Here is a 13302-nt window from a genome sequence, read left to right as displayed (position 1 = left end):
TGGGTGAGGCTAAACCCCAGCGCTTGCCCGAAGATAGGCCTCGGCCTTCCTCTAAGGGTGCGGCGGTCCACTCCTCTTACAGACCTCGCTTCCATGAAGCTCGAAGGTACCGCCCGGGGCGTTCTGCTGGGTTCACTTCTCGTGCCCGTTTTCAGCAGAGGAACTCCTTTCGCTCGGACAAACGTTCCACAGCCACTGGCGCAAGGCCTGGAGTTCAGGGGCGACCCTCTCAATGATGGTGCGCCGGCCCTCTCCTCAAGTCCTGTCATCGGAGGACGTCTTTCCCTCTTTGCTGAGGAGTGGGCCAACATTTCCTCAGATCAGTGGGTCTTGGACCTGATCAGAGACGGTTTCAGAATAGAATTCGACGCCCCTGTAAGAGACGTGTTTGTGGAGCCCGATGCGGTTCTGCCGCCAAACGGGTGGCGGTAGAGGAGAATTTGCAAGGTCTGATTCAGATAGGGGCCGTGTCCCCGGTACCTCCCGCCGAACACGGCGCGGCCGCTACTCCATCTCCTTTGTGGTGCCGCGAAAAGGAGGGTCTTTTCGCCCTATTCTGGACTTAAAAGAATTAAACAAGTCCCTGAGAGTGCAGCATTTTCACATGGAAACCCTGCGCTCCGTCATTGCGGCGGTACAGCCAGGAGAGTTTCTCACGTCTCTGGACCTGAAAGAAGCTTACTTGCACATTCCAATTTGGCCCCCGCACCAGAAGTTTCTGAGGTTTGCGGTGATGGGAAAGCATTTCCAGTTCCGGACCTTGCCTTTTGGCCTCGCCACAGCTCCCCGCACCTTTTTGAAGGTTATGGTGGTAGTAGCTGCCTTTCTAAGGCGAGAGGGTATTCGGGTTCACCCGTACCTGGACAACTGGCTCATTCGAGCAAACTCTGCTGCAGAGAGTCAGCATGTAACAGCCAGAGTGGTCTCAGTACTTCAATCTCTGGGCTACCCGAGCAAAGGCGGTGCAAGCTTCAGAATCAGGTCCGTCTGCTCCTGAGGATGCCCCGCCCGCAAGCTTGGGACATTGTCCAGCTGCTTGGATCGATGACAGCCACCATGGAACTGGTGCCCTGGGCGAGAGCGCACCTGAGACCTCTACAGTATGCTCTACTCCAAAGATGGTCTCCAGTATCTCAGGATTATCAATGCAGACTCTCTTGGCTCCCTGCGGCCTGACTCAGTATGGAGTGGTGGCTCTCAGACAGCATGCTGCGGCAAGGAATGCCGCTGGCGCTCCTCGATTGGTGCCTAGTGGTGACAGATGCCAGCCTGAAAGGCTGGGGCGCACATTGCAAGGGGAAGCATGCCCAGTGTCTATGGACACCCGAGGAGTCGGAGTGGTCCATTAACCGCCTAGAGTTGAAAGCGGTGTTTCAGGCGTTTCTGGCTTTTCAAGTGACCCTGGAAGGATTGGCTATCAGAGTGATGTTGGACAACACGACAGCAGTGGCCTACATAAATCGACAAGGCGGCACTCAGTGCAGAGCTCTAGCCGCGCAGGCCGAACAAATTTGCCACTGGACCGAGCTGCATCTACAGTTACTGTCGGCAGCTCACATTGCAGGTCAGAGCAACGTGCAAGCCGATTATCTAAGCAGGCATCAGATCGATCCAGCGGAGTGGGAACTTGCAGACGAAGTATTCCTGCAGATATGTGCCAAGTGGGGCAAGCCCGTGATGGATCTAATGGCGACAAGCATCAATGCCAAAGTCCCGTGCTTTTTCAGCAGATGGAGAGATCCTCGCTTGGCGGGGTTGGATGCCTTGGCTCAACCCTGGCCTCCTGGCCTACTGTATGTGTTCCCTCCGTGGCCCTTAGGGCGAGTGCTCCTGCAGATTCGGCTGCATCCAGGAGAAGTGGTTCTCGTCGTCCCGGATTGGCCCAGGAGGCCTTGGTATGCAGACCTCCGACAGATGCTCGTAGAGGATCCCCTTCAGTTACCTCTGGTTCCCAACGTCACAGGGTCCGGTGACCATGGAGGATGCCGGCCGATTTGGTCTTATGGCCTGGCGATTGAGAGGGCGCAATTGAGAGACAAAGGCTATTCCAATAAAGTAATTACCACTCTCCTGCAAGCCCGCAAGTGTTCCACTTCCGTGGCTTATGCCAGGATTTGGCGCCTGTTTGAAGTCTGGTGTGCTTCCAAAGAGATCGCACCCCTGCGGGCTCCTGTCTCGCCGATTCTGGACTTTTTGCAGGATGGTGTACAAAAAGGCTTGGCCTATAATTCCCTGCGGGTGCAAGTGGTAGCGTTGGCCTCCCTGCGTGGCAAGGTTGAAGACGTGTCTTTAGCTGCTCATCCAGATGTGGCACGGTTTCTTAGAGGGGTGCTTCGGCTCCGTCCTCCCGTGCGTGCACCTTGTCCAGCTTGGAACCTGGGGCTAGTGCTGAAAGCCCTTCAGGGTGCTCCCTTTGAACCGCTTCGGCGTGCTTCAGAGACAGATTTGACACTGAAGGCCACCTTTTTAGTGGCCATTACTTCGGCGAGATGGGTGTCAGAGCTCCAGGCGCTGGCCTGTAGAGACCCTTTTCTGTAATTTTCAGAGTCTGGGGTCACGGTTCGGACCGTGCCTTCCTTCTTGCCTAAGGTGGTTTCAGCGTTTCACCTAAACCAACCTATTTTCTTGCCCTCCTTTGTCAAGGAGGAGTTTCCAGAATCTTTTGGGCAATTGCACCTGTTGGACATGCGCAGGACTCTGCTGCAGTATCTGCGAGTTACTAACTCTTTCAGGACCTCTGATCATCTGTTTGTTTTGCTATCCGGTCCTCGCAGAGGGTCTCCAGCGTCTAAAGCCACTATTGCCCGCTGGCTCAAAGAATCTATCTTTTCAGCTTATTTGCTTGCCGGCCGGCCTCCGCCTGATGCCTTTAAGGCGCATTCCACTAGAGGAATTTCCTCTTCTTGGGCTGAAACTGGAGCACCCTCTCTTCAAGAGATTTGTAATGCAGCAACATGGGCTTCTAAGCTCTCTTTTGCCCGACATTACAGGCTGGATGTGGCTGCCAGGAGGGACGCACATTTTGGAGCGCAAGTGCTGGTGCGTGGTGTGGCTTGTTCCCACCCTATCTAGGGATTGCTTTGATACATCCCATCTGTAATGGCTGCATCTGCTTGATGGCAAGGAAGGGAAAATTAGGTTCTTACCGTGATAATTTTCTTTCCTTTAGTCATAGCAGATGCAGCCATGATCCCTCCCTGTCTGATTGCTATCTGCTGTAAATCTATTTCAGGTTCTGTTCATGTTTCCTGGAGATTCCGTCCTTGGGAGAAAGTCGGAAAACAGACTTCAGGATTCTTGTTCAATTAAAGGAGGATGACTTAATTCCCTCCAGTTTCATGTTTTGGAGGATGAGTTTATTCCCTCCGAGAGGATGAGTTTATTCCCTCCAGTTATGTCTCAGTGGAGGATGAGTTTATGCCCTCCGGGAGGATGTTTCATTCCCTCCATTCTGAGTTAATGCCCTTTGTTGTAGGGCCATCGTTCGCTGTGAGGAAAGCTCATGTTATTCCCATTGCGGTTTGCCATACTGCTTTGGAAGCTTCAAATACTGAAGAGAGGCAGTGGAGCAAGCTGGTATGAGGCACTGAAAAAGTGTGCTCTCTATCTCCCTCTGCTGGTTGATGGACACAACCCATCTGTAATGGCTGCATCTGCTATGACTAAAGGAAAGAAAATTATCACGGTAAGAACCTAATTTTCCCTTACCACATCCACCGGCAAAGAGTTGGGTCTGATTCAATAAAAATAGGGCCCCTTTTACCAAGCTGCAGCAAAAGGGGGCCTGCGCTGTTGTCGGTGTGTGTTTACATCACATTAAAAAAACAGTAAAATTACACTAGAACCACTAACATAGTGCAATATAAAGGAGAAGATTTAACCCCTAACAATACTACTGCTAGGGGTGCCATTTTGAGAGTGGCACTGGACAGGGTAGGAGTGACTGGGCTTTGCGCCTGCCCAAAGAGCCCCCCCCCTCCCCCAGACCCCGGGAGACTCCCACTCTGGACCAGCACACTGTCAGCTGGGGATCATTGAGTGGAGGGTCGGTGTCTTTGAAGGGAGACAAGACTCTGCTCAGTGGCCGATGCTCCTGGACAGTAAAATAACCTTAAATGTGTTGTCATTTAAAGTGATGGTCATCCTTGCTGGATATTGAAGACCATAATGTGCTCTTAGATCTTTGAGTCATCGTGCACATTGAAGGAATTGTTTCCTTTTAAGAGCAGTGGTTTTGGAGAGGTCTGGCATAATTATAATTTTTCGGCCCTTGTAAATCATAGAAGGAATGGCTCTTGCAGTTGTTAGAATCTGAAGTGCTTGTAGGAAGCGCAAAAGATTAATAATTACCAGGTGTAGAGTTTTATAATTTGCTTTCATTTTGGTTGGAGATCGATGTACCTGCTCAAACTCTAATGGAGGCTCTAGAGAGAGATGCAGAATTGAAAGGAGCCAGGTGTTGTAAGAATTTTACCAGATCAGGACCTTCTGCGACTTCTGTTTTTGAGAACTTCAACTTGTTTTTCCAGCTGCAGTTATTTATCTGAGGAAAGTTTCTGGTGATGTTTAAGTTCAGTAGTGGTTTGTTCCATTTTTGCTTCCAAAAGTTCCAGTCTTGTCTGGAACCTTGCCACCAGATTCTTGAGTATGGCGAGGTCTGCTTTCAACCCGCAAGTGATGTAGAAGTGTGTTTCATGGTTAGAAATCACGAAGTCCTTTTCTCTGTTCCATTAAGGCCTTTGATATATTTACAGAGGCCTTCCTGGTGCAGTTTTTTTTCTGGAATTGGAGGGTCACATTTTGACCTTTTTGATCCAGTAGCAAGTATCAGATTTTGATCTTGTTTCTGTGCTTTTGTAGCAGACATGGTCTTCAGTAAAGGGAGTTTTTTGTTTCCAATTATGGTGAAGAAAAAGTCTGGAAAATTTGATAAGAGTTCCGGGGAGAGATCACCCCTTTTACGCAGCCATCTTTCTCAAGGCCCTCTAGAACATACATGTTTTAATCAGTCCTCTAGTGTGCTTTCTAAAGACACTTAAAACAAGACATTTATTTTTTTTTTGTGGTTTGCAAGACCATAACACTGGGGCCACAACAAAAAATGCCCTCTTCCTTGTACCTATGAAACGAGCCTCACTGACACCCAGTACCACTAAATGCAAGGCATTAGAGGAATGCAGATTTCTTGTAGGGACATATGGTCTTAATCTGTAAGCATTGGTGGGAATTGATCATGATACACCTTATGTGTCAGTACTAATATTTTAAGTTTAATTCTGTATTGGACCGGTAACCAATGATAATATAATGTTAAGCATAGTAACATGATCTGTCCTAACCATCCTCCCTAATCATGTAAATCATGCTTGAATACCTTATACTTTTGTCTTTGTTAGGGTACACCTAAGAGCAATTGGAGCTTATCTCATAGAAGGGAAATCCATTTCTGCATAGCCTTTAGTTTGTTTTATGCGGGACTTACTTCTGAAGCCCCCCCATCATGATTTTTGCAGTTATAGGACCTCAATGTTATACAGTGGTGTGCTGGTAAATTTTTAACAACAGGCTCTCTCTCCGGTCCACCTCGGTGCCCCCCCGTCCACCTCTGCGCCCCCCCCCCCCCTCCAAATTGCAGAGCTGGCTATAGCTGTGGGGGGGGGGAGGGCAATGCATTACTCTCTCCAGGAAAAAAAATTTAATGATCCCAGGTTCCAATCTAATTCATGTTTAATGTGGGATAAAATGCCATAAATAAGTAAATAAATATAAACTTTTAATGTTGAGCACCTGATTCTCAAAGTGAACATATTCCAAACGCTATAATGAAAATAAAATGATTTTTTTTCTACCTTTGTTGTCTGGTGACTGTTTTTCTGATCATGCTGGCCCAGTATCCGATTCTGCTGCTATCTGTCCTCTTAACTCTGTTTCCAGGGCTTCCTTTCCATTTATTTCTTTCCTCCTTTCTTCTTCATTTCTGGTCCTCAGCTTCTGCCTATCTTCTTCATCCATGTGCAGTTTTTTTCCTCTCTTCCTTTTCCCTCATCTCATCTCCTTCCTCACTCTTCTCTCCATCCATGTCCAGCATTTCTTCTCTCTCCCCTCCTCTCCCCTGCCCTGCATGCACCCATACCCAGCGACCCTCCTCTGCCCTGCCCTGCATGCACCCATGTCCAGCAGTGTACCCTCCTCTCCCCTGCATGCACCCATGTCCAGCAGTGACTCTCCTTTCCCCTGCCCTGCATGCACCCATACCCAGCGACCCTCCTCTGCCCTGCCCTGCATGCACCCAGATGTCCAGGAGTGACCCTTCTCTCCCCTGCATGCACCCATGTCCAGCAGTGACCCTCCTCTCCCCTGCCCTGCATGCACCCATGTCCAGCAGTGTACCCTCCCAGTATACCCTCCTCTCCCCTGCCTTGCATGCACCCAGATGTCCAGCAGTGACCCTTCTCTCCCCTGCATGCACCCATGTCCAGCAGTGACCCTCCTTTCCCCTGCCCTACATGCACCCATACCCAGCGACCCTCCTCTGCCCTGCCCTGCATGCACCCAGATGTCCAGCAGTGACCCTCCTCTCCCCTGCATGCACCCATGTCCAGCAGTGACCCTCCTTTCCCCTGCCCTGCATGCACCCATGTCCAGCAGTGTACCCTCCTCTCCCCTGCCCTGCATGCACTCATACCCAGCGACCCCCTCCACCCATGTCCAGCAGCGACTCCCTTTTTCCCCCTGCCACCCCCTCCCAAGTTGTATCGCGAATTCTTCTCCTCCCTCCCGATCCGGTCCCTCACCGCCCGCTTGTTTTTTGAATTCTTCGGAGCAGGCACTCTTGCCTGCCCGCTTCCAGCGCTGACTGTCCGCCCTTGCCGATTCGCTATTCAAAATGGCCGCCGAGACTTCAGCCGCCTCTGGAAGTCTCGGCGGCCATTTTTAAAGTGCGAATCGGCAAGGGAGGACAGTCAGCACTGGAAGCGGGCAGGCAAGACTGCCTGCCCCGAAGAATTCAAAAAACAAGCAGGCGGTGAGGCGGATCCGGAGGGAGGGAGGAGGGAAGGAGGAGAGCCAGAGCCGGCTCGCTATTTTCAACAACCGGCTCGCAAGCCGGAAGAAAATTTAACAACCGGCTCTTGTGAGCCGGTGCGAGCCGGCTCCAGCACACCACTGATGTTATAGCTACCCAGCTGATGAAAGCTCCCGTTGAGCCATTAGATACCTGACACTTGAAGTACCTGACCTGGAAGATTGTATTCTTTAGTGGTGGTTACTTGAGCCTCCAGAGTTAGTGAGCTCCTGGCCTAAGTGACTGATCCACCTTACACTAAGCTTTTTTTTTTTTTTTTTTTTTTAATAATAGACAAATTTTGTGCACCCATCCAGAGTTCTTTCCTAAGGTTGTATTGGAATTCTATCTTAAGTAGTAAATAATCCTTCCAGACTTATTTCCTAAACCTCATGCCCACAAAGTTGAAAGCCCACTGCATACTTTGGGCTGTAAGAGAACCTTGGCCTTCTACCTGGAGCAGACTAAAGCCCCAGTATGGTTTTCAGGAGAGATTTCTATATAGTAAGGGCAGCACATACAAATCTAGTTCGCACATATTCATTGGAGAAATTCTGAAAACCAAACTGGGTTGAGAGCCCCTAGCTCTAGAGGTTTATATCATGGTTCTTAATGTCAAGCCCACTTGAGATCAGCCTTTATAGAGGAGATTTGCAGAGCTGTGACATGGATGTCCATCTTTTCACTCATATCCCACTACTACAACAGACAGGACTCCTGATGCAACAGTGCATTTGGCTAGACAGTCCTCCAGAACCTGTTTGAGGTTTAGAATCCAACACCACCCCTCCCCCCCCCCCCCCCCCCCCCCCCCCCCCAGGTGGTGCTTTTTCAGTTCCAGGCTGTCACCTTTTATAAAAATAAATTTAAGTAAAGGGGAAAAATGGATAAATACGGCCTGTTGCCACCTTTTCCCATGAATCTATCATTGGAATGCTTTTGTGTTTCACTTACATTTTTTGATATTGTCATTTTTGCTCGTAGCCTTCGAAAGCTAGTCAAATATATTGTTCAATTAAAAAAAAAATACCCACAGCATTTAAAACATATATCTGAACATTTTCTAAGAAAGACCTGTATATACAAATCAAAGTTGAAGCAAAATAGCTCCATGTCTGTGTGAATGATTTTGCCACAGCTGCTCAGGACCAAACTGCATTGGAAGTCATTATGGATGCCCTTGCCATGGCCACCACAGCACCTGTGGGACTATCCTACTGGTCCTAGAGTATTGACTTGACGTGATTCCATGAAACTAACAACTATCAAACTGAAAATAAATAATAAAACGTATTATTTCATATAGCACTCAGTTAAGCTGTTGAATCTGTTGCCAGAGGATGTGATCAAGCATCAAGGAGACTAATATAGCAGAATTGAAAAGTAATTTGCACAAGTTCTTCGAGAGAAAGTCTAGAAAGAATTATTAGGGTCATTCCATGCCAAGTGGTCTAAACCTTCCCACCATCATGTCTCCAATTTTGTTCAAATTTTATCTGTTGCGCGATTTGAGGTCTCTAACTGCAATAGTTGCAGATCTAGACCCCCTTTTCTGAAAGGTTGTCAGTCCATGAGCGCGCGACATTTAACAAAATGCCATTTTTGGGGTCTAATAAAATCCAAACACATTTATAAGAATGGCTAAAAAATTAAAATCCTGTACAGTTTTTGATGCTAATTCCGATGAAATACATTTTAACATTATGGATGCAAAATCTAGCCAAACAAGTTGACTCAAAGTGTGCATCAAAATTGGTCGCAACTCATCGGAACATATTTGGACCAATATTCAGACCGCAACAACTTCCGTGCAAACAAAGATACAGATTTGAAATTTTGAACAAGCATTATGCTTGTGCTGGATATAATACTGCCAGATTTGCAACTAACCAGCATCTATAACCGCCCTGCAAGATCTCTTCAACGTTGGCACTGTCAGTGCAAATGGTAAAATGTACCAAAGTTCAAAGCCAATTATTAAAAAAGAGTCTGCCTGAATCAGCTTGTGAACAGTATCATCTGAAAGAGAAAATTGTGCTCTACAACACTGATATGTTTTTGTTTTGCAATACCACCATTAAGTAGCCATTTACTCAGGTCAAAGTATGTTATATTTTGTGTGCGCGATGTATTGCGTTGGTCCATGATGGCTGAGCCATTACTGGTTATCACACCAGCATCCCAATCGCCATAGATAGCCATGCAGTAACAGCCACGGGTGGGTATCTTTACTGCAGGAACCCATGCCTGATTGTGGGTTTCTTTACTGTAGGATCCCAAGCCTGCCTTCTTCAGTTACTTCACTGCAGGTTCCCAAGCCTGCCTTCTTCAGTTACTTCATCATTCTGAAAGCATCACTGATCTGCAAGAGAACGGTTTCAGGGAAACTATATTGCCGACCAGATGATGTCACTGATGGAGCTGGAATAACAGCTATGATAAGTTGTTCTGAGATCCAGCAAGTATCGCGTCTTACCGGCCAATAAAATGAAGTAGCGGGACCATGAGGATGCATAAAGCTTATGAAAGCATCTTTCTGTTCAACTGACGTTTCACAAACGTTTCCAATCCACCATAACAGCGCACAATAAACGATTGGACAATCAATGAATAAAATACGAATGAATAAATAATTATATCAATACTTTTAAGTTACTATTAAGACTCAATTTCCTAGAAATGAAGAAAAATTAGCGCATCAAGCGTACTAAATATAACATACTTTGACCTGAGTAAATGGCTACTTAATGGTGGTATTGCAAAACAAAAACATATCAGTGTTGTAGAGTACAATTTACTTTTTCAGATGATACTGTTCACAAGCTGATTCAGGCAGACTCTTTTTTAATAATTGGCTTTGAACTTTGGTACATTTTACCATTTGCGCTGACAGTGCCACCTTTGAAGAGATCCTGCAGGGCGGTTATAGATGCTGGTTAGTTGCAAATCTGGCAGTATTATGTCCAGCACAAGCATAATGGTTGTTCAAAATTCCAAGTTCGTATCTTTGTTTGCACGGAAGTTGTTGCGGTCTGAATATTGGTCCAAATATGTTCCGATGAGTCGCAACCAATTTTAATGCACACTTTGAGTCAACTTGTTTGGCTGGATTTTGCATCCATAATGTTAAAATGTATTTCATCTGAATTAGCATCAAAAACTGTACAGGATTTTAATTTTTTAGCTATTCTTATAAATGTGTTTGGATTTTATTAGACCCCAAAAATGGCATTTTGTTAAATGTTGCGCGCTCATGGACTGACAACCTTTCAGAAAAGGGGGTCTAGATCTGCAACTATTGCAGTTAGAGACCTCAAATTTTGGGAAACTTCATTTAACACCTGACTCGCGCAACAGATAAAATTTGAACAAAATTGGAGAACATGATGGTGGGAACTTTTTTTAAATTTTAGACCACTTGGCATGGAATGACCCATTAGCTAGATAGACTTGGGAAAACCATTGCTTGTCCCTTCAAATGAGCTTGAAAAATTGATATATTTTAAGATTTGCTGTGTATTGTGACCTGGTCTGGTTATCGTTGGAGACAGGATTCTGGATATCATAGACCTTGGTCTGACTTAGTATGGCTTTTCTTATGTTCTTGAGATTTGTGGGTTATCGGGAGTAGGTGGGGTATGTGGCTTTGAGGATCAGGGAAGAGATGTCAGGGGTAGAGGAGTACAGAGCAGAGGGAGAAGAGGGGCAAGGACAAACTGTATTTAAGCATGAAAACTCTTCAATACAAATGTTCTGCAATTGTTCACTAGTTCTGGAAGTATTTCTTTAACTTAGTGTACATACTTTTTCTTACATCTTATCAATGGTTTAACTATGAATGAGGCAGATGAGAATTATGAATATGCTTCTGGCAAACTTTATTCTTCCCCTTAGGAGGAAAAGTGACAACTGCAGTTTGAGTGTGTTGATATCCTGCAATTTTAATTTTCTTTCTGTATGACAGAAAAAATAAAACAGTTATTGGAAGAATTGTGGGAGTGCATTGACTCTGCAACAGAGGAAAAGCAGAACACAGATGACAACCACTTTTTGGGTAAGAAGTCAGAAATAGAATATACTAAGGGCCCTGTTTACTAAGCCGCGTTAGTGTTTTTAATGCGCATTAACCATGTAGGCGCGTTAACCGTATACACGCCTACAATATCCCTATAGTCGTCTACATGGTTAGTGCACGTTCTAATTGTAGGCACGTTAAAAAGGCTAACATGCCTTAGTAAAAAGGGCCCTAAATGTGCTAAGAGAAGAAGTGAATAAATATTTAACTGCATAAATCTCTTTTGGCAGATCCCTTTCATAGCTATTCAAGAACTCCAGATAGAAACCAGAACAAGCTCAACAGCAAAGGTATGCAGAACTTTAAAAGAGAATTTATATGACTAATCCAAATTTGCATTGAATATTGGCAAGATGTAAATTATGGTTCCTGGCAAATTTGCAACCCTGGTGTTGTGTTAGACTATAGTCTCTTAATGGGCCCATAGTTGAAGACTAAACACCTTCTTCAGACTGCATGTTGTTTGTTAGTTGAAGTCCTATCTTAATCCTGATTTTAGAGCGGTAACTGCCTCTGCATCGAGAGCTTTACAGGTGGTCTAAACTGCCACTGCACAAGTACTGAGGTACAGTGGGATGAACATATAACACCTATTTTATACTTTCTACATTGCTTTCTCAGTGACAAGTTAAAATTTTGATTCATAAAGCCTTTTGTATTGAATCTACCTCCATGTTTACAGTTATTATGACACCCTTTCAGTTTGTCTTGATGAAATCTGTGCTTGAGATCAGTTAGGAATGGATCTTAATTTGGAACACTCTCCCAGAAGAATTAACAGCATTAACTCATGCCATTACTTTCAGAAAGCACCTAATGTTAAATTGGGCCATTGGCAGGATGGAGGTCTGTATTACTTAAATATTTTAAACAGGAACATAAAATATATTTGTGTGCATTGTAACTCTGCCTGCACTCCACCCAATGATAGTCTGCTCCAAATAATTACATGTCCAAAGTTATGTATATAGAGCAAACAAAAAAGCATTAAAAATTTTTTAATTTGATATTTAAATTACAAATCAAGAGGGACACACGATTCATTGGGCTGTACCAATCTTCAGCTACCATTCTCTACTACTCTTTTCCTTCACTTTGCTATTCCTCCTGCCCCCCATCACAGGCTTTTGTCTCCAGAAACTTTCCCTCTGATCTTCAACTATATGACACAGGAGCCTCTTTGTCCATTGTGCAGACAACACATGTAAAACTCATTTCAACAAAGTTATCTGAATCAAGATTCAAGAAACTTTATTGGTGTGACAGTACGTGTGTCTCTTCTATCTCCACTCTGACTTCCATGATTTGTTGCAGTTCTTCGTTGTGTAAGTATTTATTTATTTGTTACATTTGTATCCCACATTTTCCTACCTTTTTGCAGGCTCAATGTGGCTTACATATTACCGTTAACGGTGTTAGCCGATTCCGGTCTGAACAAATACATGGTGTGTATTAATTCAAGGCGATTTTGTGGTAGAATGAGGTACATGTGTGTTAGGTACAGTTGGGGGAGCTTAGAGAGGGAGAGGGTAGGAAGGGTCAGGTAATGTCCCTTATGGTCTTTGGTTCCATTGTGTCATAAGTGTCCAGGTATTTTATGTTGGATCGGTGGGGTATGCTCTTTTGAACAGATCTGTCTTTAGTGCTTTCCGGAAATGTAGGTGGTCGAGCGTAGTTTTTACTGCTTTTGGCAGTGCGTTCCACAGTTGTGCGCTTAAGTAGGAAAAACTGGATGCATAGGTGGATTTGTATTTGAGTTCCTTGTTGCTTGGGTAATGGAGGTTTAGGTATGATCGTGCAGATTTTGTGGCGTTCCTGGTTGGCAGGTTTATGAGGTCTGTCATGTAACCCGGTGCTTCGCCATAAATAATTTTATGAACAGTCGTGCAGATTTTGAAAGTGATACGTTCTTTTATTGGTAGCCAGTGAAGCTTTTCTCTGAGTGGTTTGGCACTGTCAAAATGTGTTTTCCCAAATATAAGCCTGGTTGCTGTGTTTTGGGCGGTCTGAAGTTTCTTTATGATTTGATCTTTGCATCCCGCATAGATTACGTTACAGTAATCTACGTGGCTTAGCACCATTGACTGTATCAGGCCACGAAATATTTCCCTCGGGAAGAATGGTTTCATGCATTTGAGTTTCCACATTGAGAAAAACATTTTCT

At 45.3% G+C, this 13302-nt stretch overlaps 1 protein-coding gene across 3 annotated transcripts in view; it reads left to right on the top strand.

Moving 5' to 3' along the window:
* ICE1 (interactor of little elongation complex ELL subunit 1) overlaps positions 1–13302 on the top strand; it is a 352896-nt gene that overhangs the window by 176480 nt on the left and 163114 nt on the right. For 2 of the 3 annotated variants that reach the window (XM_030209639.1, XM_030209656.1), the window contains exons 11-12: positions 11028–11117; positions 11369–11428. In XM_030209639.1, coding sequence (XP_030065499.1) covers positions 11028–11117; positions 11369–11428 — 150 coding nt within the window. The remainder of the gene's footprint in view (positions 1–11027; positions 11118–11368; positions 11429–13302) is intronic. The other variant, XM_030209647.1, reaches the window with a different exon arrangement.

This window comes from Microcaecilia unicolor, chromosome 1, assembly GCF_901765095.1.
Source record: "Microcaecilia unicolor chromosome 1, aMicUni1.1, whole genome shotgun sequence".
NCBI classification, from domain to species: domain Eukaryota; kingdom Metazoa; phylum Chordata; class Amphibia; order Gymnophiona; family Siphonopidae; genus Microcaecilia; species Microcaecilia unicolor.
The sequence above is the reverse complement of the archived record's forward strand: the minus strand, read 5'-3'. Positions and strand labels throughout refer to the sequence as shown.